General features: G+C 39.3%; 1 protein-coding gene across 4 annotated transcripts in view; it reads right to left on the bottom strand.

Moving 5' to 3' along the window:
• The window catches only part of TNRC6B (trinucleotide repeat containing adaptor 6B), a 175,447-nt gene extending 148,151 nt beyond the window's left edge, over nt 1–27,296 (bottom strand). For 2 of the 4 annotated variants that reach the window (XM_058568303.1, XM_058568306.1), the window contains exons 1-2: nt 27,221–27,296; nt 19,757–19,845 (exon numbers count right to left, since the gene is read on the bottom strand). In XM_058568303.1, coding sequence (XP_058424286.1) covers nt 19,757–19,801 — 45 coding nt within the window. In that variant the 5' untranslated portion in view covers nt 19,802–19,845; nt 27,221–27,296. Of the gene's footprint in view, nt 1–19,756; nt 19,846–27,058; nt 27,087–27,220 lie in introns of those variants that run through there. The other 2 variants (XM_058568305.1, XM_058568302.1) reach the window with 2 other exon arrangements.
• Nucleotides 27,297–27,760: the final 464 nt, after the last annotated feature.

Here is a 27,760-nt window from a genome sequence, read left to right on the forward strand (position 1 = left end):
TAGCAGCTTTCTTGAGATATAATTTACATACCATAAGGTTCATCTGTTTAAAGTGGACAATTCAATGGCTTTTAATATATTTACAGAGTTGTGCAACTATCACTATAATCCAATTTTAGAACATTTTCATCATCTCAAAGAGGAAATTTTGTACCTATTGGCAGTCACTCTCCATTCTGCCCTCCTTTCATCCTCCTTCCTGGGACCAGATAACCACTACTTCCTGTCTCTACAGATTTGCCTACTCTGAACATTACATATATAAATATTCAGAGTTCAGAGTGAATGGAGTGATACAATATGTGGCGTTTTGTGTCTGTCTTCTTCCACTTAGCATAAGGTTTTCAAGTTTCATCCATGTTGTAGCGTGTATCAGTACTTCATCCCGTTATATGTTCAAATACTATTCCGTTGTATGGATATACCACATTTTGTTTATCAACATCATCAGTTGATGGACATTTGAGCTGTTTCCACTTTTGGGCTAGTGTGCATAATACTGCTATGAACATTCATGTACAAGTTTTTTTGTGTGCACACATACTTTCATTTCTTTTGGGTGAATAACTAGGAGTGGAATTGCTAGGTCACATGGTAACTCTGTGTTTAACTTTTTGAAGAACTGCCAAACGGTTTTCCAAAGTGGCTGCACCATTTCACATTTCAACCAGCAATTGTGACGGTTCCAATTTATTGCCTGCCCTTTGATAACAGCCATCACACTGGTGTGAAATGGTATGTCACTGTAGTTTTGATTTGTATTTCCCTAATGAGTAATGATGTTGAACACCTTTTCATGTGCTTACTGGCCATTTGTATATCTTCTGTGGAGAAATGTCTATTCCAATTCTCTGCTCATTTTTTACTTGGGTTATGTGCTCATTTTTAAAATTGGGTTATTTGTTTTTTTCTTCCTAAGCTTCGCAGAGTCTTTTTTTAACACATTCTAGATACAAGTCTTTAATCAGATATATGCTTTGCATATATTTTCTTCCAGTCTGTAGCTAGTCTTTTCATTCTTCTAAGTGTCTTTCAAAGAGCAGAAGTTCTTAATTTTGATGTAGTACACTTTGTCAATTTTTAAAATTTAATGGATTGTGCTTTTGCTGTGGTATCTAAGAAATCTTTGCCTAACCCTAGGTCACAAAGATTTTCTCCTACTCTTTTTTCTAGAAGTATTATAGTTTTAGGTTTTACATTTAGATCTAAGGACCATTTTGAGTTAGTTTTTATATATGGTATGAGGTATAGAGCTATACTTATTTTTTTGCGTATGGATATCCAATTGCTCTAGAACTGTTTGTTGAAAAAATTATCCTTTCTCCACTGAATTGCCTCCACAAAATTGCCCTTGTCAAAAATCATTTGTCCATACACGTGTGGGTCGATGTCTGGACTCTCTCTTCTGTTCCACTGGTCTATCTGTTTTCTCCAACACCACAGGATCTTGATTACTGTAGCTTTATATTAAGTTTGAAATCAGGTAGTATTAGCACTCCAACTGTGTTCTTCTCAAAACTTGTTTTGACATTATGGGTTGAATAGTGTCCCCTACAAAAAGATATGTTGGAATCCTAACCTCTAGTACCTCAGAATGTGATCTTATCTGAAGATAGGGTCTTTACAGAGGTAATCAAGTTAAAATGAGGTTATTAGGGTGGGCCCTAATCCAATATGACTGGTGTCCTTTTAGAAAGGGGAGAAATTGGACACAAAGACAAACACGTACACAGGGAGGACACCACGTGAAGACTGGAGTTATGCCGCCACAAGCCAAGAAGCTAAGAGAGAGGCCTGGAAAAGACCCTCCCTAGCCTTCACAGGGAACACAGCCCTGTCAACACCCTGACCTCAGACTTCCAGCCTCCAGAACCATGAGACAATACAATTCTATTGTTTAAGCCACTGAGTGTGTGTTACTTTGTTACAGCAGCCCTAGCACACTAGTACAGCTACTCTATGTCCTTGGCATTTCCATGTGAATATTAGAAGTCAGCTTTTTCATTTCTACAAAAAAAGTTTGCTAGGATTCGGACAGGGGCTGAATTGACAGCCTAGGTGTGCAGTAGGCCATACCATCTAGGTTTGTGTAAATACACTCTATAATGTTCACACAATGACGAAATTGCCTAACAATGCATTTCTCAGAATGTATCCTCCTCATTAAGCGATGCATGACTGTATTTGGTCTTTGTTCCAGGTTTATGGCACAAAGATCCTAAAAATCCTTGGAATTCCTGATAGGAGTCTCTTTTGTTACTCATAAAGAGCCCCTTTTGAGCACACCTGAGTTTATACTAATGAGCTGATTTACAGTGGGGCCCCTAGATAGCTTTAGGAGGGGGCTGGTCACCAAAAAGACCAAGTGACTAGAAGGTTGGAACCTTCAGCCCCACCCACCGACCCCTAGGAAGGGGAAATGGGTGCAGGCTGCAAATTAAGCTCTATAAAACTCTCGAACAAGGAGCTTTGATGAGATTCCTGGTTAGTGAACGCATCCACATGCGGGGGGTGGGGGGGACCACTCTAGTTCCGTGGAAACAGAAGCTCTTGCACTCCAGACCCTTCTGGACCTTGCCCTATGTACCTCTTCATCTGGCTGTTCTTCTATATCTTTTATTAATATCCTTTATAATAAACTGGTAAATGTGAGTAAATATTTCTCTGAGTTCTGTGTGCCCCTACAGCAAATTAATAGAACCCGAGGAGAGGGTTGTGGGAACCTCCGATTTATAGCCAGTTGGTCAGAAGCACAGGTAACAACCTGGACTTGCTATTGGTATCTGAAGTAGGGGCAATCTTATGAGACTGAGCCCTTAACCTGTGGGATCTGACTCTACCTGCAGGTGGATGGTGTCGGAATTGAGTCAAATCTGTAGGACACCCAGTGTCCGCTTAGAACTGGAGAACTGCTTGTGGTGTTGGAAAACACACTCAACTAGTATATAGAAATACAACTGATTTTTTTTTTATTGACCTTGTACCCTACAACTTATTAAACTCGTTGATTAGTTTTAGTAGCTTTTTTTTGTAGATTCCATCAGATTTTCTACATAGACAATTATGTGGGCTGCTAATAAAGATGGTTTAAATTCCTTTCTAATCTGGAAGGCTTTTTTCTTTCTTTCTTTTTCTTGCCTTATTACCTTGGCTAGAACTTCCAGTATAATGCTGAATAGTAGTAGTGACAGCAGATATCTTTTCTTTTGCTCTTCATCTTAGGAGTAAAGCATTCAGTCTTAAGTTTAATGTTAACTGTAGGATTTTCATAAAAGCCCTTATCAGGTTGAGTAGTTCCTTTCTATTCCTACTTTGCTGAGAGTTTTTATCAAGAATGGATGTGGCATTTGTCAAATGGTTTTTCTGCATCCGTTTAGTTCATCATATAGTTTTTCTTTTTTAGTTTGTTAATATAATGAATTACATTGACTGACTTTTGAATGTTAAACCAATGCTGCATTCCTGGGATAAGCCCCACATGGTCATGTATTACCCTTTTTATATATTGTTGGATTCAATATGCTAAAATTATGTTTAGAATTTGTGTATCTATGCTCATGAGAGACACTGATCTGTAGTTTTCCTTTCTTGCAATGTCTTTATCTGGTTTTGGTATCTGAGTAATGCCAGCCTCACAGAATGAGTTAGGAAGTATTTCCTTCTCTTCAAGTGAAACATATAAGAACCTTAAAATAACATTTTTCCATTTCCCCCCTCCAACTGTACATTATACAGATATAAATGTTATAAACCCACAATGCATTTGTTTTATTTTTGTTCAAACAATCAATTCTCTTTTAAAGAGATTTAAATAATAGAAAAAAAGTCATATATTTACCCATGTAGTTTCCATTTCCTGAGCTCTTCATTCCACTGTGTAGATTCATATTTCCATCTGGCATCATTTTCCCTCTCCCTTTAACATTCCTTATAGAAAGGGTATGCTGGTGATGAATTACTTCAGTTTTTGTATGTCTGGAACAGTCCTTTTTTAGCCTTCAATTTTGAAAGAAATTTTTGCTGCTTATAGAATTCAAGGTTAACGGTTTTTTTCTTTCAGTGCTTTAAAGATGTTGCTCCACTGTCTTCTTGTTTGCATTGTTTCCAATGAGAAATTCTTATCTTTGTTCCTCTGTTAATAGTATATCTTTTTTCCTCTGATTTTAAGATTTTCCCTTTCAATGGTTTTGAGTAATTTGATTATGATGTGTTTTGGCATGGTTTTCTCAGTTTTTCTTGTGCTTCAGGCACATTGAGCTTTTTGGATCTGTGAGTTTACAGTTTTTATCAAATTTGAAAAATTTGGGGAAATTATTTCTTAGATATTTTTCTGCCTCCCTCCCTCTTCTTCAGAGACTCCAATTACATGTATATTAGGCTGCCTAAAGTCATCCACAACACACTGATGCTCTTTTCACTTTTTGCTTTTTTCACTCTTTTTTTCTCTGTTGGGAGTGTCTATTGGTATGTCTTTAAATTCACTAATCTTTTATTCTGCAATGTCTAATCTGCTGCTAATCCCATCCATTATATTTTTCAGCTCAAACATTATAGTTCTCAACTCTAGAAATTTGATTTGGGTGTTTTGTTTTGTTTTTTAATATCTTCCAAGTTTCTGTTTGACTTTTTGAACATCTGATATATAGTTACAATTCAGTGTTTTAATATTCTTGTCTGCTAATTCTAACATCTGTGTCAATCGTAAGTTGGTTTCAATTGATTGATTTTTCTCCTCATTATGTTTGTATTTTCCTGCTTTTTAAATGCCTGAAAATCGTTGCTTGGATAACAGACACTGTGAATTTTACTTTGCTGGGTGCTGAATATTTTTGCATTCCTATAAATATTTTTGAGCTTTGTTCTGGGATGCAGTTAAATTACTTTGAAATAGTTTGTTCCTTTCGGGCCTTGCTTTTAGGATTTGTTAAGCCAGACCAGAGCAGTGTTTAGTTAGGGGTATTTATTCCCCACTACCGAGCCAGAACTCTACTAGTACTACTACTGAGTGCTCTACCTAATGCTCCATGAATTATGCGGTTTCCAGCCTGCAGAAACATGAACTATTACTGGCACTGTTTGAGTGCTAGACACTGTTCCCTCTGATTCTCTTGGGTGGGTCCTCCTCCTGCCCCAGCCTTGAGTAGTCTCCTCATATGCATGTGCCAAAAAGTACTCTGCTGAAAACTCAAGGCGAACACTCCACAGATCTCCAGAGTTCTCTCTCTGTGCAGCTCTCTTCTCTCTAGTACTCTGTCCTGCAAACTCTAGCTGCCTTAGTCTCCCCACACTCTCAGCAATGTTGCCTCCACTGAGAGGGTCCCCTGGGCTTTGCCTGGGCTCCCCTTCCCTGCACTGCAGGCTGGAAGCTCTCTCAAGCCAGTATGCTGGGGTAGTCAGAGCACTCACCTTATTTGTTTTCCATTTCTCAGTGATCACTGTCCTTCACTACCTGATGTCAAATGTCTTGAAAACCATTGTTTCAAATATATTTTCTCTACCTTTAAATTGTTATTTCCAGTGGGAGGGCAAATCCTGTCTCTGATACTCCATCTTGCTCAGAAGCTGAAGTCCCAATGACTTTTTAAAAAAATTGTGGTAAAACACATAACATAAAATTCACCATTTTAACCATTTTTAAGTGTACAGTTCAGTAGTATTAGGTACATTCACACTGTTGTGCAAGCATCACCACCATCCATCTCCAGAACTTTTTTCACCTTCCCAAACTGAAAATCTATACGCATTAAACGACAAGTCTCCATTCCTCTCTCGCTTCAGTCCCTGGCAACCACCATTCTACTTTCTGTTTCTATGAATTTGACTACTCCAGGTATCTCATAGAAGTAGAATAATACAGTATTTGTCTTTTTGTGTCTAGCTTATTTCACTTAGCATAATGTCTTCAAGGTTATCAATGTTGTAGCATGTGTCAGAGTTTCCTTCCTTTTCAAGGCTGAATAATATTCCTTTGTATGGATATATCACATTTTGTTTATTCATTCTTCTGTTGATGGACACTGGGTTGTTTTTATCTCTTGGCCATTGTGAATAATGCTGCTATGAACATGAATGTGCAAATATCTGTTTCAGTCCTTGCTTTCAATTTTTTTTATTATTATTTTTATTGAGATCACATTATTTTATAACATTATATAACTTCCAGGTGTACACCATTATATTTTGACTCCTGTATCCTGCTTTCAATACTTAATGACTTTCTATTACTAAGTGGAATATCCTTTCTGGGTCCCTATTTCTCCTTATCCTCTAAGTGACATTTGACATAGGAGCCATCTCCACCCTTTTGAAAACCTCCTCTGCCTTTACTGGACTACACTCTCCATTTCTTTTCTTCTCTCTCACCCAGTCTTAGGGCCTCTGAATTTGCTCCTTTGACTTAGAAAGCTTTGCTCTCATATTGTTTCATGAAAGCTTCCTTCACACGATTTAGGCATCAGCTCAAGGGCCATCTCTTTGAAGAGATCTCTGACCATCTCAATTAAAACAGCTTCCACACTCAGTCACTCTCTAGCATAACACCTGTCACTACCTGAAAGCATCACTTATTTACATGTTTTGTTGTCTGTCTCCCCCTACCAAGAATACAAACTCCTTGAGGAAGTGACTTTGAATGTCTTACTTATTATAAACCTGGCACAAGAAGACGTTAGATAAATACGTGCTGACTCTCTAATTTGCTAATGTCTGCTTCTCTTTCCCCCTACTACTCTCTAAACATTTATTTCTCTAGCTTCTGTCCTTGAGACTCTCTCTTCACATCCTGCCACAGCAATTTCATCTAATCTCACAGTTTCAACTATTAAATTTGAGTGATTCCTAATTCTATATTTCCAGCCCTGACTTATCCTGTCTCTAGCCCCATATTTTCACCTGGCTGACAGACATTGCCACGCGGATAATATGCTGGCATCTCAAACTCTGTTGGATACAAAATTCATCGTATTTTTCCCCAAACCTGTTTCTTCTCTTATGTTTCCTATTTCTGACCATAGCACCCCGTCCTCCCAGTCACTTAGCTTGAAATCTTGATGTCATCCTTGATTTCTCCTTTTCCTTTTCTTCCATATCAGATTAATTGCTAAATCCTATTGATTTTATAAATGTTATACCTTCCAACCATCCCCTCCATTCCAGGTACTGTAGGTAGTTTAAAAAGGAAGCATATATATTTCCTGAAATATAAAGCTGAGAAGGAGGGCTAATATATTGGACGACAGAATCAATATTCAAAATGGTCTCAGTAGATTAAGGAGAAGGGTGGAAGCTCCTGAAAATTTTTTTTTTTTTAATTGAGGTATAATTCATAATCAGAAAAATACACAAACCTTAAGTGTAGAGCTCAGTGAAATTTAGGTATAGTTGCACCCATGTAACCAACATGTAGATTAAGACAGCACATTTCCATCTCCCCAGAAAACTTCCATATGCTCCTTCCCTTGAATACACTCACACCCTCCTCAGGTAACTATTCTATCACCACAGATGAGTTTTACATGTTCATGAACTTTCATATAATTAGAATCTGGCAGGATGTACACTTTTGTTTCTGTCTTTTTTCATTCAATATAATGTTTTTGAGATTCACCCATGTTGTTACGTGCATCAAAAGTTCAGTTTTTAAACTTAGTAGTATTTCATTGAACAAACATACTATAATTTGTTTATTAATTCACCTATTGATGGATAGTTGGGCTACATCTGGTTTGGAGCTGTTATAATTAAAGCTACCACGGATATTCTCATATAAGTCTTTTTGTGAACAAATGCTGTTATTTCTATTGGGTTTACACCTAGAAGCGGAAAGTCTGGGTTATAGGACAGGCATATGTTTAACTTTATTAGAGATTTGAGAAACAGTTTCTAAAGTAGTTGTACCATTTTACACTCTTTCCAGCAATGTATGAGAGTTCCAGTTGCTCCACATACTTGCCAATACTTGGTATTGTTAGTCTTTTGAACTGTGGTATCACATTATAGTTTTAATTTGCATTTCCCTCACGAATAATAATGATGAATATTCTATTCTCATGACCATTTGGACATCTTATCTTGTGAAATGCCTATTTATGTCTTTTGTTCAGATTTTTATTTGAGTTGTTTGACCTTTCCTTACTGATTTTTAGGAATTGTTTATTCAGTCTAGATATCAACCTTTATTAGATAAATGTATTGCAAGTGTTTTCTCCCAGTCTGTAGCTTTTCCACATTCTTAATGGTGCCAGCATATGAGCAGAAGTTTAAAATTTTTTAATAAAATTCAACTGAACAACTATTCTCTTTTATGGTTAGTGCTTTTTCAAATCTACCTAACGTCATAAAGACATCTCTTCTGTTGTCTTCTAAAGCTTTGCAGTTTTAGCCCTCACATTCAGGTCTATGATCCATCTCAAATTAGGTTTTACGTATGGTATGTGATACAGGGATCATGGTTCACATATTTCCATATGGTTATCTGGTTGCTCCAGCACCACTAACTGAAAAGATCTTCCTTTCCCTTACTGAATTACATTAGTCTTTTGAAAAACTTCTTTTTTAATTCTGAAGTCGTATACTTTAAGTTCAAAAGAATCGATTGTACAACTATAGGATGTAAAACCAGTACAATAGCAGTGCATTGGATAATGTGGGTGACTCTGAGACAAAGAAGCACTTCCTCCTTAGCAATAGAACCTACAAATTTTACCTAACACATATTCTAACATCCCTTGAAGCTTGCTGTGGCCATGTGATTATGGTCAAAGAGATATAAGCACAGTGGAATGTACAACGTCCACATAGTCTTTCAAGGAAAGCGTCAAGTTGTCTCCTTTTTTGCTAGACGGAATATAGACATGATGGTTGGGGCTGGAGCAATCACTTTAGAGCACAAGACGGAAGCAACATATTGAAGATGGAAGAACAAAATAGAAGTCTGAGTCCCTGATAACTGGAGAATGACTATCCCAGTCCTGGACCACCTACTCAGTTTTTAAAGAAAGATATGAGAACTGTCTTCACATATTTGACAGAGTGGTTTATAGAATAAAGGGCAATTTTTATTCTTCCTTATTCTATACAGCAGAAACAAGAACAAATTGTGTTGAAGCCACAAGGATTTTCCTTCAACAAAAACAGAATCTTCGATTTTTATAAGTTAGGGAAATTTTTTAAGATAAAGAAAAAAGTACAGAGAATAAAAGAACAAACATATCCATGTAACCATCACCCAGATTTAACATATTTGCTTCAGATTTCTCTCTCTCTTTTTAAAAGAAAATACAGGTAAGGGTTAGAGTTGAGGCTCCCTGTGTGGCCCATTCCAAACCCAATCCATTTCCCCCCTCCCCAGATGTAACCTGACTCCGAAGTTCCTATGTGTCTCACCTCTCAGAGAGACTTTTAACAATTCACTGGTTCTTCCTCCTCTGAGTGTCCCTTAGTTCAGCTGTGGTCTGCCTACCACTGGCACAGGAATCACCTGGGGTGCTTGTAAAAAATACAGATCCCAAGGTCCCAACTCTTGAGATTCTGTTTTAGTAAGTCCAGGGTGGGGCCTGGTCACCTTCATTTTATTATCATTTTTTATTTGTCTTTTACCTTCATTTAAAAAAACATGCAAGGTACAAATCAAAACTACAATGAGATAGCACTTCATATCCACTAGAATGGCTAGAATGAAAAATACATACAATAAAAAGTTGGCAAGTATGTGGACAAATTAGAACCCTCATACATTTCTGGTGGGAATATAAAATAGTGCAGCCATTTAGAAAACAGTTTGGCAGTTCCTCAAAAAGTAAAACAGAGTTAACACATGATCCAGCAACTCCACTCTTGGTTGTTCACCCAAGAGAAATGACAGCCTATGTCCACACAAACACTTACACATGAACGTTCATAGCAGTATTATTCGTAATAGCCAAAAAGTGGAAACAACCCAAATGTCCATCAACTGATGACGTCGATAAACAAAATGTGGAATATCCATACAATGGGATAGTATTCAGCCATAAAAAGGAATGATGTCCTGATACATGCTACAACATAGATGAACCTTGAAAACATTATGCTAAGTGAAAGAAATCTCACACACAAAGAACACATATTCTCCTTATTGTTATCAAAGGTATGATTCTATTTATATGAAATATCCAGAATAGGCAATTCTATTCATATAGCTTAGTGGTTGCCTCAGGCCAGGAGGGAAAGGAATGGTACAGGGTTTCCTTTTGGAGTAGTGAAAATGTTCCTAAATTAGATGTGGGGATGGTTATACAACTCTGTGAATACAGTCATGTGCCGCATAACGACATTTCAGTCAACGACGGACTGCATATATGATGGTGGTCCCATAAGATTAGTACCATATAGCCTGGGTTTGTAGTAGGCTATACCATCTAGGTTTGTGTAAGTGCACGCCATGATGTTCGCACAACGACAACATCGCCTAACAATGTATTTCTCAGAAGTATCCCTGTTGTTAAGCCACACATGACTGTATACTAAAAAAAATTGAACTGTATGCTTTAAATGGATAAATTTTATGGTGTATGAAACATACCTTAATAAAGCTATTAAAAAAAGAAGAGATAAGAAAAATATCTAAGGTAATTCTTATGCATACTAAAGTTTGACATAGCCTTAAGTAGTTTCTACAGTTCTACACTTGGGCCTTTTCTCATTTCCCAGGTCCCATCTATTCCTACATGCTGAAAACTCCCAAATATAAACCTTGTCCTCTCTTTCACTCTCTCTTCTGAGTTTCCAAAATGCCTACTGAGTATCTTCTCCTGGGGTGCCTGAAGGTGCCTCAATGTTTCAAAATCCAAACCCTCCATACATACTTACTTAAAAACAATAGCAACAGTAACAACAGCTACAACCACCCTTGCTCTCTCTCCTAGATTACATGCTATCATTTAATCCTCTGTTTCAAACTAAACACTCCAGACTTGTCTCCCAGTGCCCCCATCCCATTCCTCCTGACCATTTCCCCTGTTGGTCCTCTCCTCTTCAGACCCACTGTTATGGTCTGATTCTAAGCCTTCCTCAATCCTCTTGAAGAGACTCCTAACTGGTCTCCCTGCCTCCATTTTAAATCCTGTTGGTAATGAGTTCTGTGCAGTGCTGCCACAGTGATCTCTCTAAAACACATACCAGACCAGGTTTCTCTCCTTCAATAGCTCCCTATTGCCTGCACGGGATTCTGTCTCTAACCTCATCTCCCACAGTCACACACACACATCCCAATGCTCCAACATCTCTTCTCAAGAGAAGTGTATGACTCTGAATATGCACAAAGCACTCTCACCCCTCATATGCATTCTTCTACACCCAGATGACTTTTCTAAGAAGTTTCTCCGATATAAGTGAACAGTTGATTACTCTGCCATATAACTTCTTCAGGATGGAGTACTAAACTTAGCATGGCCTTTGGAGTCAGACACACCTGGAATCCAATCCAAATTATGTTGTTTGCCAGCTATGTAAACAAATGGGAAAAATACCTATCCCGCATGGTTTCTTTCACAGTCTGCTCTTAAAATACCAAAATCGATGAAATCTTGCTATAATTTGATAAATCAGATTCAGTCTAAGGTAGAGATATCTTAAACTTAAAGAAGCAAAAGACTTTGTCTAAATCATCTTGTTTAACTCTCTTTAATGTACAGCCAATCAACAGATCACTTTATTCTTTGTAGACAAAGACTAAGTTTACTTATTACCTTTGATAACAATAAAGAGAATATTACAGCTAAACTGTTGGCTTCCTGATTCAATAAATATTTTTTATTTGTAGTAATTAATAGAGATATACAGGCACTTAAATCTATAGCTATAATTTTTAAACCCTGGAGCTCATTTACTTTTGTTGTTTTATTAGAAAATGCTTAAATATACAAAAAAAAAAAGAACAGAGAATAAGATCACAAACATCCAACTGCTCAGTTTTATAATTTTTACTATATTTGCTTAGCTATCACTTAAAAAATAAACATTCCAAGACTATAACTGCAGAATCTCTACTAGTAAGCCAACACCAACTCATTTAGACTATCAACCTAAATTACACTAAATTTAAAGTGAGAAATAGCTGTGGAATTGAAACTAAGAATTCTAATCCATCCTCATTAGAAATATAATGGAAGATTACATCAGCGTTGATTGAAGGCTGTCCCGGGAATGCTGGGTTTTGCCTCCCAATTCACATGTTCTTCTCTGGGATCTACTTCTTCATCTATGGTTCCTATTATCCTTCTCTGAGAACTCAAGACTCAATGGAAATCAGTCCACAGGCGGGGTTGGGCCAATCAGATTCTCTTTCCTTAGAGAATTTGAGCGTTCAAGAGGCAGATATTCTAGTCTATCCTCTACATCAACACCAGTTATCATAAGAGAGCAAATCATAAAGTAAAACGCACATCTCACTCCCATGTTTTAGAAATCTGTTGCCTATTCTTGAAACTTCTTAGCCTAAGATAATCTGGTCTCCACCATTACCTCCTCTTCAACCTGGTGCTCAACGCTGTAATCACTGTGTGGTGGATTAAAGATGACTCTAAATTTTCTGCCAGTCCTACCACTGAGAGGTAAAATCTGTTTCTCCTCCCCTTGAATCTGGGGTGGCCCTGTGACTTGCTTTAATTCAACAGAATGCAGAGGAAGTAAAGCTGTGTGACTTCTGAGGCTGAGCCTAAAGATGTCTGCAGCTTCTGCGTGCTTGGAACGCTGGCGTCAGTCGCCATGCGGTGAGAAACCCACGCCATGTCGAGAGGTCATACGGAGGAGAGCCTTGATGTTTGGGTCAACAGCCTCAAGCTGAGCTCCCAACTGACAGCCCACACTGACCACCAGCCATGTGAGTGAGCCATTTTGAACCTTTCTGGCCAGTTGGGCCTCCAGATGACTACAGCCCTTGCCGACACCACTTTGGAGCAGAAGAACTGCCCTACTGAGCCCAGCGAACCACAGAATCATGAGATAATAAAAAGTTGTGGCGGTGTGTTTTTTTTTTTTTAATGTATAAAACCTTTATTTTTTAGAATAGGTTTAGATTAACAGAAAAATTAGGAAGATAGTGTTCCCAATGTACTCTGAACCCAGCTTCCCCTATTAACATCTTACCTTAATACATTTGTCACAGTTAATGAACCAATACTGATACATTATTATTAGGTAAAATCCATACTTTATTCAGATTTCCTTAGTTTTTACCTAATGTCCTTATTCTATTCCAGGATCCCATCCAGGATATCCCATTACATTTAGTCATCAGGTCTCCTTAGGCTTCTTTTGGCTGTGACAGTTTCTCAGACATTTCCCATTTTCCTTGACAATTTTGAGGAGTACCGGTCAGGTATTTTGTATGATGCCCCTCTATTGAGATCTGCCTGATGTTTTTCTCGTGATTAGAGTGGGGTAATGGGTTTTCGTGAAAAAGACCACCAAGGTGAAGTGCCATTTCATCACATCACACCAAGCACACATACTATAAACATGACTTAATCACTGTTGATGTTGACTTTGATCACCTGCCTGAGACAGTGTGTCAGGTTTCTCCACCGTGTGAAGCCACACTGAAGGAGTAGGGAGTTATGCTTCATCCACATCCTTGAGGGTGGAGTATCTACATAAATTATTTGGAATTCTTCTGCCCAAGAGGCTGTGATGGTGGTTTTAAACCACTGAGTTTTGGGGGCTGGCCTGGTGGCGCAAGCGGTTAACTGTGTGCGCTCCGCTGCGGCAGCCCGGGGCTCGCCGGTTTGGATCCCGGGCGTGCACCAATGCACCACTTGTCAGGCCATGCTGTGGCGGCGTCCCACATAAAGTGGAGGAAGATGGGCATGATGTTAGCTCAGGGCCACTCTTCCTCAGCAAAAAGAGGAGGACTGGCAGATGTTAGCTCAGGGCTGATCTTCCTCACAAATAAAAAAAAAACTATTAAGTTTTGGTGTGGTTTAATATATGGCAAGATATCTAAAACACACTCAAACCTTTTCACCACCTCCTGTTATACTTTACCAGTTAAATATGGTCCATTCTGCCTATAATGCCCTTCCCATCCCCACCCACCTACTCATCAACCAAACGATAAAAATAAACAAAAAAAACCCTTATTTTTTCAACAAAACCCAACTCAAGTGTTACCCTCTCCATTGCAGAGCTTCCTTCCAGAAAGAATTCATTGCTTTGACTTAGCTCCCAAGGCACGGTTATTACCACTATCATAGCCCTTACGGTGCACTTACCTCCCTCAACTAGCCTAAAAGTTCCCAATGTGCAGAGACCATGCCTCATGTAACTTTGCATGCCATACTTAGGACAGCAGCACATAGTAGGTGGCCCATAAGTGTTTGTTGAATTAAATAATTAACTGAATGACTATAAAGGTGTATTATTTTTATAATATTTCAATTAAAAAGATTTTTAAAAGAGAAGGGACAACGTAAATAAATAGCTGTGGTCCAAGACACATCAGTAAATCCACACTAGAACTGAAACCTCCCTTGTAATATAGCTAGACCAGGCACCAAAAAAAGCTGATCACTGCATTCAGTGAGTCAAAGCCACATATGACAGAAAAAATAGTATCTGTTTTCAGATCAATGTGACAACATAAATACTAAATTAGGTCACGAGTCTCTTTCTAAGGAAATCAGGCCAATGAAGTACATACCCTTGCCTGTGGATTTCTTGATATGCCATCAAAGACCTTTTACGGAACGTAATTTTCATATTTAACTTCTGAAAGTGGAACAATAAGACAGATTCATGGGTAATTGTGTTAGTTCTATTCAATTTCCTCTCTCACATACATAGCAGGGAAATTAAATAAACCCTGAAGTAGTCCTTGGGAAAAATATAAGGAATAGTCACTGCCTCCGAAGGATATATTCAGGGGCTTCTGAAGTTTTACATTAATAATAACTCTGTCAACTTGTCTTCCTTCAGTATTTACAATAGAAGCTTTCAGTAAAATAGCAGAACTCTCTTTGAGAAAGTGATTAGGTCATATAAAATTGCATTCTAGTGACCATGCAGGGGAAAAAAGCTAGTCCTAAACTAATGTGAAATTTAACATTCTTTTTTCTTGCTTCTACTTAAAATTCTTGGAGCTCCAAGAATCAAAACAAAGAAAATCACAGTTCACTGAGGCAACTGTGTGTGTCAGTACCTGGCACAGTTCTGGCACAGAGCAGATGCTCAGTAAATATTTACTGAATTAATGAGATGAAGGGAAAGAGGGAGAGAGGAAAGGAAGTAAAAAAATAAGCAAGAAAAAATGGAAAGAACACTTGTGCCTAATTAAAGAATTATCTATGGCCAATCTACAGCAATCTTTTAGAAGCCATCTTCTGCTTTTTATCTTTCTAGCAGAGAAATGAAGCCTTCCTAAATTCATCTCTCAACTCTTGAAGAATATATAATCCCTAGTCCATCTCCGAACTTAAACACCGCTCTCCAAGAAAGAGCTATGGAAGATGTGGCATAGTTTCAGAGAGCACTTCTTCAAGAGGAACATCAGAATTCACATTCTCCAAGAACATTTCCTTTACCAATCCTGTCCAATCATAAGCATCCCTGATTTCTACTTGCACAACACTTATGTGGGTAATTTTTAAAACTGCATTGATCCTTATATTCATTTATTAACTATTCTAAGCACCTTCTCTACAACTGCCATTCCCAACTTTTCCCCTTAACAGAAAACCTAAACTCTTAGAATCCTCAATCGTGCACTAAACTCTCAGATAACAATGACTTCTATTTCAGAGGCCACGTGAAGAAAAGCTGAACCCCACTTTCTTTCCTCCTCCAAATACCTCTCCACCACCAGACAGGAGTCAGAAGAGCAGGATTCAGCCTGAGCACAGGCACTACTGCAGCACGAGGGGACCAGCCTCATTGATCTCCAGGTTGCTTCAAGCTCCCAAATCTGACGAACCCTTCCCACAAATGCACTTTGCCTTCCTCCACTCATTTCTTCCCTCTTTTCTCAAACATACAGGGCCTCTTCCACTTGAACTAATGCCTCCTTCTCGCTGCTGTTCTCTCCTCCATTTACTTTCAACCTTCCCAAAATTGGGTGGTAGACTATAGCCACAACTTTTACATTTTTACCATTTAATTTCCTTTTTACCTCTAAAATTTGGTTTCTGACTCTCCTACTCTAATGAAATGGCACTCTTGAGCACCATTAATAAGTTACTTTTTAAAACTTTCTTATCATGGAAAATTTCAAGCATGTGCAAAGTAAATACAAATGAATCCCTACGTACCCATCACCAAGCTTCAACAGTTGTCAACATTCTATCATTCTTGTTTCATCTATACTTCCATCCATTCTCCAACCCTATTCGATTATTATTATTTTACAGTTTTTTCAGGTAAAATGTACCTGAAAAATTGTAATTTTTATTGTTATTGTAAATTATAGCAGCATAATTTTGACAGATACCTGTGTAATCCATACCCCTACCAGACATAGAAATCTCCACCTCCCCAGAAAGTTTTGCGCCCCTTCTCTTTAATTAGTTCTTAAAAAAACAAATCCAGATGCCTTTTTTTTAATTTAATTTTATTTATTTATTTATTTTCCCCCCAAAGCCCCAGTAGATAGTTGTATGTCATAGCTGCACATCCTTCTAGCTGCTGTACGGGGGATGCGGCCTCAGCATGGCCGGAGAAGTGGTGTGTCGGTGCGCGCCCGGGATCCGAACCCACACCACCAGCAGCAGAGTGCGTGCACCTAACTGCTAAGCCACGGGGCCGGCCTCCAGATGCCTTTCTCAATTACCAACCTCCTTGGTTTCTTGGCAGCATCTGACAATACTCACTGTACCTTTTTCTTGAAATTCATCCCTTGATTTCTGTGATGCACAATGATGATCCAGTTCATCCTCAAGTCACATCAGCTTTACCTCTAAAATACGCCTCGTCTGTCTGTCCTCCACTTCCAGTGCCACTACACTAATCCAGTCCACTGTCTTCTCTCTCACCTGAATGACTACACGTATGCCTTCTCACTGGTCTGCTTCTCCTCTTGCCTCTCTCCAATCCATTCCCCATACAGCAGCCAGTGATCTTTTAAAAACACAAATCATATCATGTTACTCCCCAACTTAACAGCCTTCAATGGCTTCCCAGTGTACAGAGAATAAACTCACATTTCTCACCATGGCCTTCAAGTCCTTGCAAGGTCTCTGCCTCCCTCTCTAACCTCCTATTACCACTCCACATGGGACTTCTGACGTTCTTGGCAGAGCCCAAGTGCTTCTCAAGCTGTTTCCTCCATCTAGAACACTGTTCTTGTAGCTCTTAACATAGCTGGCTCCTCATCCGTTAGCTCTCAGCTGAAATGTCACCTTCTAAGAGAGGCCTTCCTTGACTAACCTAAGCTTGTTCTCCCAGTCACCCTATATTACATTATTTTATTCATAGTACTGACCATAATCCATAATTATTCTCTTTATATATATTTGTTATTCCCACTCAAATGTAACCACCTTGAGAGTAAGAACCATGTCTTTTTGGTTCATTGTTCTATCCCCTGATAATATGTGCTCAAGAATTATTTATTGGAAAAAAATGGATTTAGCTCAAAATCACTATGTTTTGTAGAAAATTCCCCATTTTCCCTCAAAACCAGCTATCTTTGCTGACTTCTTTTTGTTAACAGGCAGCCACAAATTGTGTTACCATAGCGCTATGATAAATTCCTGCACTAACATCAAATCATTCCAAATATAATAACAGTAAAACAAAGAGAAGCATAGGAAAGAAAAAAACCCATAAAAACATAAACTAATACTGATGAAGTTAAAGTTATAATCTAATTTCTACTTATTGCAAGTATAAAAAGAACATTCTTTCATTCTTTAGTTTAATTGATTCTAAACTGATAAACTATTCAGTAATTAAAAAATCAAGAAAGCTGGTTTTCTTTTTTCCAGAAAGAAGGTAGAAACTGAGTTTATGGTACAATGAGATATACTATGTTGGTCTAATTACATGCTTGTCAAGTAATCTTCCAATTGCAACTTACCTGTCCAGGGAGGGAATGTACTAGCCAGAAGATCCAAGAATCCAGTCTTCCTTAAGATTATATTTCCTTAAAAATTAATAAATTAGGATCTTGGGGAAGGGTCTATATGAACCTCGGAAATCCTGGGGTCTGTGCATCTTGGGTGTCCTAGGTGTGTGTGTCTCTGTGTATGTTTAGGGGAGAGTCCTAGAGTGTGTGCATATCTCACAGATTCTGACTAACCCTAAATGAGATTCAGGATCTAGATGATCTAGACTGATGAAAGTCTACAGTCTTCTGCTTTGGTTACAGAAATAAGGAAGACATCTGGTGAGTTGGGGGAAAAAAAACCCAGAGGACAGGATGACATCTGTCCCTCCACTCATGGACTGTAGAGAGGAGAGATTCAAAAAGAAGCTGAAGGAGCCATTTCCACGAGGGACTCGGGACTCAGGGCACAAGCAGTGGTTCTCTGAAGCCTAGCCCACAAAGTGCAATGGAACAGAGAAGGTGCAGCCTCTCTAAAACTCAGTGAAGCAGTGCATGAGGCCAATGGGCAGCAAGGACTGGTCTTATGGGAACCCAATGGCATTTTTTTCCTTTTTTTAAAACAATAATTTATTGATGTTAAATTCACATACATAAAAGTAACCATTTTAAGATGAACAATTCAGTGACATTTAGCATATTTACAATGTTGTACAACCACCACTTCTATCAAGTTCCAAAACATTTTCATCACCCCAAACAGAAACCCCACACCCATTAAGTAGGCACTTCTCATTCCCCCTTCCCCTCAAACAATCCCTGACAACCAGCAGTCTCTGTTTCGTCTCTATGGATTTATCTATTCTGCATATTTCATATAAATGGAATCATACAATATGTGACCTTTTGTGCCTGGCTTCTTCCACTTAGCTGATGCCTTGGAGGTTCCCGGTGACATTTTGACACCTCTCCACTTTTGCTCTGGTGAAGGAATAAGCTTTCCCCAGAGAGTACCAGGAGTAGTGGCAGCAGCAAAGGTCCCCCCTCAGGTGGATTCAGGGCAGCAGACAATGCTGCAGGTGCTGGGGACTGTCCGAGACACCGTGTGAGACACCCTCAGAGCCTCAAGGAAGGATTAGAGACAATTTTGAAAGGAGAAGGAGGGACGTGAGGGTGATACTGAGGGTCTCATATGACCAGGAGAGAAAGAGCCACGGAGATTCATGACACAGAGCCAGATAAAGAGATAGATAAACACATAGATAACTATTTATATATAGGGTTTGACAATGATAACATTCCTTCAAGTTTTAGCTTGAAAAACCACATCAAACAAATTACCATTTAAAAGTCTATAACAGAAAAATGTCTAAAAAATGATCAGTGACGCCTCTGTGCAGCAGGAATAAGGGACAGGTTTTTACTTTTTAGCTTATGTACTTCTGATTTGTTTTAATTTTTAAAATAAGTATGTATAACTTGCATAATAAAACTTCAAAAGACAAAGTGCCAGTATTCTAAAAATGAATCATAAAGTTCAGTAAAATTTGTTTTAAATTTGTCATGTAGCGTAACAAAAAAGGATATTGAGAAGAAAAAAATCTTCTCAATCTTTGGTTAGCTTCTAATTTAAAACAACTTAATTTCTAAATTCACCTAAAACAAAACACCCACTCGACTTGTCCATTGCCTCTGTTGTTTAATTTCTACTCAAACTGTTTGCACCTTTAGTAATTGACTGACCTTGGAACTGCTGTCTTCCGATACTTCTCCCTCATTGGTTTGCATGGGAACAGACTGTGCAAAACTCTGCAGAAACACACAAATACTGCCTAAAAGAGGTAAGAAAAAAAATATGTAAGGAATTCAGTATGAAAATTTGTTTTTTCAAAGATTTAGATTAAAATTCTGTCACCGAGACCATGGATACTGTGAAGCAAGGAACTTAAGTAACTTAGTTGTGTGTGTGTGTGTGTGTGTGTGTGTGTGTGTGTGTACACGTATACATACACGCATCTCAGGTAAGAAAGAAGGATGGAGAGAAGGATGGAGGGAGTTTTCCCCACGTTAGGGGAGGAGGATAGTTAGAAAAGGTTTAAGACATTGGGGTATTAAACAGTTCTAGATTTCTTTCTCCTTTTAATTTTGGCACAGGTGATAATGAAAATCTTCCATAATTCCTATTGGAATTGACTAGGTTTCTTGGGTTTATAATTTATGTTCAACGTTCTTGGTATTTCATAACTGAAATTAAGGTGCATTCTAATGGGTGATCGCACTTTTTTTATTTTAAGAAAATTTGCTTACTAAACTGTCAGTTTATTTTTATAAGAGAATAGGCTATTCACAGAGCAAGACAATAAAAAGTAGTAATTCTTGCTCTAAGTATAAAATGACTCAAATAAGGGGCCATCCCGGTGGCATAGTGGTTAAGTTCTCGCAGTTTGCTTCGGCGGCCCAGGGTTCACAGGTTCGGATCCTGGGCATGGACCTACGCACCACTTATCAAAGCCATGCTGTAGCAGTGTCCCATATAAAGTGGAGGAAGATGGGCACGGATGTCAGCCCCGGGCCAATCTGCCTCAGCAAAAAAAGAGGGGGATTGGTGACAGGTGTTAGCTCACGGCTAATCTTACCCCGCCCAAAAAAAAAAAACACTCAAATAAAAGTTTGTTAACATTCTATGAATTAAAATGTGCCAAAAAGAAACTACTACAAGTTTATGCAACATTTAAATTAATTTATTAAATATGTAATTATTGAGGAATAATTACTCAAACTGACACAAAATAAATCTCCATTATAATACAGGTATGAATATTTTAAAACCTTTCAAATACTTTAAAAGGCTTACAACTACAAAATATAAAAGCTAAAAAGATGCTTTATAGCTATAGTGTATCATTTTTGTATGCAGAGAACTCTCTTGATGAATGCAGCAGCTTGGGCCTGGTGATCCGGTTCTGATGCAGGCTTCTCAATAACCAGCCACAAGACCTGAGGCCAAGAAGTCACTTCCAGGAATCTGTTTCCTCATCTGTTGGGTAGGAAGGGGATATCAAAACATCTACTGTGTTCATCTAATAATGTTTTTTGGGGACCAATGTGTATTTCTATGATGTGAAATGTAGAATTGGTACGGTGGAAGCTCTCTTAATCACTCACTCACTCCAGATGAACTGATATTGCCCATTCCCTCTGTAAAACATATGATTGATACTCACAGCAAGTGAAACAGGCCTTCTCTAGTTGGTTTTGCCTCTCACCTGTTTATGACAGTTGTGCAAAAACAGAATTGCTCTTTCTATGAAACTTAAATTGATAGCACTGGAAAAACTCAATAACATATCGAGAAAGATTTGGTATGCCAATCTATTGTATCTGAGCTCTGCCCCTTCTCTAGACTCTTCCTTTTGGAAGCCAGCTGTCCCCAGGGAGCATGCATTCTCCTCTGCTCCTGTACCCATAAATGCAGGCTCATCACAATCACTTGTGACTAGGTCTGTTGTTATTAGTGCCTTCGAGTCAATTCCAACTTCTAGTGACCCTGAGTACAGCAGAGTGGAACCGTCAGGTCTTTTGTTTTTTTTTCTGTCAGGTCTTTTTGCACCATCCTCTCATCCTCCGGCACTATATCAGACAATGCTCTGCTGCTATTCACAGGGTTTTCATGGCCAATTTTTTTGGAAGTGAGTGGCCAGGTCCTGCTTCCTAGTCTGTGGGCTCTGCTGAAACCTGTCCACCATGGGTGACCCTGTTGGTTTTTGAAATACCAGTGGCATAGCTTTCAGCATCCGAGCAACATGCAGCCACCACAGTATGACAACTGACAGACGGGTGGTGTGGTTCCCTGACTGGGAAACGAACCTGGGCCACGGTGGTGAAAGCACCGAATCTTAACTACTAGATACCAGGGCTGGCTTGTGACTAGGTAAGTCTGTTGAATTCTGAGGTTCAGTGTTAAGAAGTTCACTTGCCTGTAAATGTAAGCTACACTCTCCAATATAGCTTTATTAGTAATAAAGATATTTTAGTCTCCCAAATGCCCTACTCTTTTATCTTATTTCTCAATTGGTATAGAACTCAGCCAAGGGAAAAAGAATGCTATTTACTGGGTCTCTCAAAGACCGTAACATATGATGAATGAGACTATAGTCTTGATAAACAGACATGAAGTAAAATTTGGGGAGTAAAGTATATGCGGAATTTCTGAGGCTTCTGCTGGGGCCAAGACTTTAGGCCTTGGTCTTTAGTGAAGGGGCAAAGTGCTTTGACCTTGCAGAGGTTTACATTAGGCCACATGAGTTTTTACAGTTGTACACTGGCTATTAACTATTACGGCCAAATTAGCAGTTTATAAACCATGGGCCACACTGTATTTTGACCTTAGTGGTGACTGTAGTTATGGCAACTTTGTCTTCGGGTGAGTGGCTGTTTCTATAGAGACAAGGCTGCATGCACCAGGCACATAAGCTTTAGCAAAGGCTTGGGGGCTCTGCTGGCCTCAGCAAAGAAACAAGCCACAGTCGGTTGTGGTGATGGTGGTGGTGGTGGTACTGAAAGCTCATTTAAATGTCAGCTGTGCGAGTGGCTTCAGCATACACTGGCCCCTCTGGCCTAGTAAGCAAATGCCAGCCGCGCTGGCCTCAGCAAAGGGAATAGGGCATTTAGCAGGCTTGGGTGGCTTCAAAGTACAGAAGGCTACTGCTGCCTGACCTTGAATTATTCAAGCACAGCTTTTCCTAAGCAGGCATGGCTAAAGCAAAGATTAGAATTTAGGGAAAAGAGACTTTCTTTATACAGGCCTTTTAGATATCAGCAAGTGGAACAATTATTTGCTGCATGCAAGCTGCAAGGCAGCTGAATTTGAAACAGCACATGTGCTACAAAACTAGTGGAGTTCTATGTTTACATTGTTTGTGCTAGGCTTACATAGGCAATTCAAAGGAGAAATGGAAATTAAGAGCTTTCTCACTATACTTCATAGAAGGAAGGGAGGAAAGAAGGCAGGAAGGTAGGTAGGGAGGCAGGAATCTTATAGGAGAAGGGAGGGAATCTGGTAATGGGGGCTGCCACTACTATAAATACCTAAATTTTGCAAAAACGAGGTGATATTTCAAATACTAATCTTTAAAAGGGAAGACAGGGACCGGCCCAGTGGTGCAAGTGGTTAAGTGCATGCGCTCCGCTGCGGTGGCCCGGGGTTTGCCGGTTCGGATCCCGGGCGCGCACTGACACATCGCTTGTCAAGCCATGCTGTGGCGGCATCCCATATAAAGTGGAGGAAGAGGGGCATGGATGTTAGCCCAGGGCCAGTCTTCCTCAGCAAAAAAAAAAAAGAGGAGGATTGGCAGATGTTAGCACAGGGGTGATCTTCCTCACAAAAAATAAAAAAATAAAAAATGAGGAGACAGTGTGCATTGGTTGAGTCTTTTCCAGATATAGTAAAAGCACAGTTCCAAATTTAACTTCCTTTTGGCAGATTTTTCCAAATTGGGTGGAAGTGTCCAAGTCATAGACTCTGGACATTGGCATGGACTAACTGGATATCTTGGTGAGGCTGAAACCAAGAGGACCTCGCCCAGCCTCCCTTCCTCAGATACCAATGTGTGTCTGCTACAGTCTTTGGCAAGATTAAGTACTGCCTTCTGGGAACATAATTTTATCAGAAATACTGCTCTTGGGCTGGAGGTAGGCTTACTTTCTGAATTTGGTAGCTGTGAAGACAGTGCTGAAATGATTTTGTTTAGCCTTGGAGTTTATATAATTTATATACTGTTCTGATGCATTTTAGAATCTTCTGGGGACAAAATCTATTTTGCCCACCAATGATCCCTAGAGAATACCCGAGAGAACAGTGGTTGATAGTGGGGGACTGTTCTCATGAAAGTGGAAGTAGGACTGTCCTGAGACCACCTCTCCCTAAAGGGGACAGGCACACCCCAGCTGACCTAGATTTACTGCCTAAGATCAATGCACCAAGAGACAAAAGCTGGTGAGTGTTAGGGGAGGAAAACTTCTTGCCTACTCTTGATGCTTCCTTCCATGTGGGGCAATGTCAATTTGTTTACGCTTCCTGGCCTTATCATATCCCTGACTCATGCCATCAGGGGTGACATGACTTGCCTAATCAGTGAGTCTCAAAGAGGAAACCGGGCTTACAGTCCAGCCCCTTCTCTCCTTGGGGCTCTTCTCTCCTATTCTGCTCTGCTCCTTCCTTCTTCTGGGAGGCAGGTCTATCCCAGACTAGTGTTGCTGAGTGAATAAACCTGTTAAGTCCCAGAGTTCAGTATTAGGAAGCTGGCTTGCCCTTAGAGATGAGCCAGTTCTCTTACGGCAACTTTATTAGTAACAAAAGTGAAATTTCGATCTCCACCTGCCTTACTTCTTCATCCTGAATCTCCGCTGGTTCAGAACTTGGGCAGGGAAGAGAATATTATTGGTTCCCCTTCAATTCCAACTTTATATCTGAAACTTATCCTCTTCAGAATTAAGTTCAGTTTTCTGTATCAGTCTTATCTTCCCAATTATTCCATTACCATAACATTAATAATGTACTTTTACTTCATAAGCTTTTCAACTCCAATTCTAGTTACTCCCAATGCACACACTATACTTCACTTCAGTCAGGCAAACCTTCTTTCCACTCTCTCCACACAACGTGCTAATTTCTGTCTATCCAGTCCATACCCCATTTGAAATCCCTTCCCTTCATCACCAATCCACATCTCTATCCTGCTAATATCCAGTCAATTTTTATTTCTAAAAATCTTTCCTGATTAACATCATATAACCTGCCTACTTACTACATGTCACATTGATACCGATTTTTCTACTTGTCCTTTATTTCATTTGCTCTCACGTTTTGTTTTTTTGGAACTATTCTTAATATGTTTTAATGTGTTTCCTGAAAAAGCCTTGATGACATTCTTGTTTGAAGGCATGACTAGTTGTGTCTAACAGTCTAAGTCAGTTTTTCTGTCCTTTTGACAAAATGGAAGGAGAATAAAGCGGGCAATGCAAAAGTATACAGTTAAGCTAGGGGTTCCACTTGGGAAGTGACAAAGGGTCCAGCATATCAGTGCCAACAGAGTGATGAAAAAGTCAAGGCAAAGCCCACTTACATGAAAATTAACTGGAGAGGTGAACAAGTGCTGGTAAAGCTGTCAAAGATGACGTGACAACATAAGCGTTTGATTTCTGCTTCAGCACATCATCTCACCTCAAAGCTGTCACCAGTTCGCCATACGTGGTAAGTGACTGAGAGTCTTGACCCTGCACAGTGCTTCAGCACACACAGAACAGGACTCAACAAATGTCAATGACCAAAAATGAGTAATGTCATACAGCATCTGTGCTAGGTCTTCTCTAAGCGTTGGCAAATATGTTAATATTTTCAAAGCCCTCCAGTATCTAGCCCTCACCTGTCTCTCCAGCGTCACTGCCCAGGCCTCTTTGTGCCCTTTGTTCCAGCCATACTGAACTACTCACAGCTTCACAAATATGCCAGATTGTTTCAGGGTTTCTGTGTTTTTGTTCCTATTATTCCCTCTGCCTTTCCCTACCCTGGTACCATCAGGGAACACCCTACCCCTCATGCAAGACCCAGCTTTTATAAAGTATTTCCTGATCCATCTCTAGGTAGAACTGATGATTCCTTCTTCAGTGTCCCCAGTGGATCTTGTTTGAATTCTATTATAGGATCTCTAACACCTTATTGGATTTATTGGTTTACATAGATGCCTCCCCTATTAGATTGTCAACCCTCTGATACCACACACTATAACTCATTAATCTCTGTATTCACAGTTTACTTAAAACTGTGTACCTAGCATTTAACAGATATTCAATAAACTTCTACGTAAGAATGACTGAATGAATCAACTAAAGTCCTTTTTATTAAGTTGCAGTAGACATCAATTCAATAAATATTTACTGGGTCCCCACCACATGCCAGATGGTGCTGCACTAGTGTTGTCTAGTAGAATGGGCTTCGGCTTTGAAGGGGCAGAATCATTATTCTTTGTCATTTATTAGCTCTGTAATCTGGGAAAGTTACTTAACTTTCTAATCTTCATTATTTTCATCCACAAAACTGGTCAGAAGGAGGTGTTATAAGGATTAAATTAAATAATATATGTACAGCCATGGGTCGCTTAATGACGGGGATATGTTCTGAGAAATGTGTTGTTAGGTGATTTTGTCCTTGTGTGAACATCATAGAGTGCACTTACGCAAACCTAGATGATGTAGCCTACTACACACCTAGGCTCTATGGTACTATTCTTATCGGACCACTGTCATATACGCGGTCCATTGTTGACCAAAATGTCATTATGCGGAGCATGACTGTATACCACTCAGCAAGGTGTCCAGGAGCAGTCAACAACCACTAAAAAAATAGTTCCTTTCCAAAAAGTCTCAAAGGGTTTATAGACTAGTAAACGAGAGAGATACAAATAAATATCTCTAATGTAAAATAATGAATGCTTTATTACTGTAATAATAACAGGTGGTCTTCGAACACCAGTGAAAAAGAAATTCTGCCAAGAGAGTCTGGGAGAAGGGGACAAGAGGAAAGATACAAGAAGGAAGAGTAGATAGTTGCATTCTTCTCCCCTCTTCCAAATCTTAAGCAAAGAGAAAAGCACCAACCAAGGCACAAGGCTGTGAAACGGAACCGTATATCCGGGAAATGGAAAATGGTCTGGTGAGGCTTACAGAACAGGGTTCACTAAAAAAAAAGCCAGAAACACTAATGGGAATTAGGTTGTGAAGGGGTTTGTAGGATGACATCTGTAGCAACCTGGGGCCATGAGAGCTGTTTAAGCACAGGAGTGACACGAGTCAATCTATCATTTAGGAAACTAACTCAGGCAGTAAGGCGCACTACAGGGTGGAGTGGGGAGAGACTAGAGGCAGAAAGCTAGCAATACGCTCACATAAAACTGTGGAATTGCTAAGTTCTAGTAACAAATTCTCGCTTTATAGAAGTATGAGGCACCAGTATCAATCTAAATACAAGTGCTTTTTAAAAGGACCTACTGAAGTAGAAATGCAAAGGGCTGATGTGATGGCCACTTTAAACACTCTTCTGTAAGAACTCTGGAAAGGAGCAATAATGTCAAAATGTACTTTTCTTCCTTTCAAGATGGAGACTCTCATTTCATTGCCAACACACAGTGGATGTAAATGTTAAAAACTTACCTTTGACAGTATCCTGGGGCAACACAAGCCCGTGAAGATGAGTCTAGACTACATTCAGTGCAAAAAACCAAAACCCTGAAAAGAGAGAAAAATCACAATGAGCTGGACACTCATAGCAAGATGCCACGGGAAGTGGTGGAGCACTAGTTCTGAATTTAGACAGCCTAGTACAAACCCGGGATCCTCCAGGTACCAGCTATCGACTCGGGCCAGTGGCCTAACCTCTCAAGCCTCAGCTTCCTCATTCTACACTGGGAACAGTAACAGCATCTTCATCATAGGGTTCTTTGCAAGTTTAAATGAAATACGTGTAAAGCACTTAGTACAGGGCAAGGCACCAACCACATGCTCAATAAAGGCAAGTGGTTATTAATTATGTAAACTGAAGTACTTTCTGAAGTAATATTACAACCTGTATTAAACCTTTATCATTTATTTTACCTCATTTGTTCTACCAGAAAAATACCAAATTGTCTTTTCAACTTCTCCACTTAACATGAGGATGTCTCATAATCACTTCAAATTCAATATGTCCCGAAC

Source organism: Diceros bicornis, chromosome 25 (genome assembly GCF_020826845.1).
Source record: "Diceros bicornis minor isolate mBicDic1 chromosome 25, mDicBic1.mat.cur, whole genome shotgun sequence".
NCBI lineage: Eukaryota > Metazoa > Chordata > Mammalia > Perissodactyla > Rhinocerotidae > Diceros > Diceros bicornis.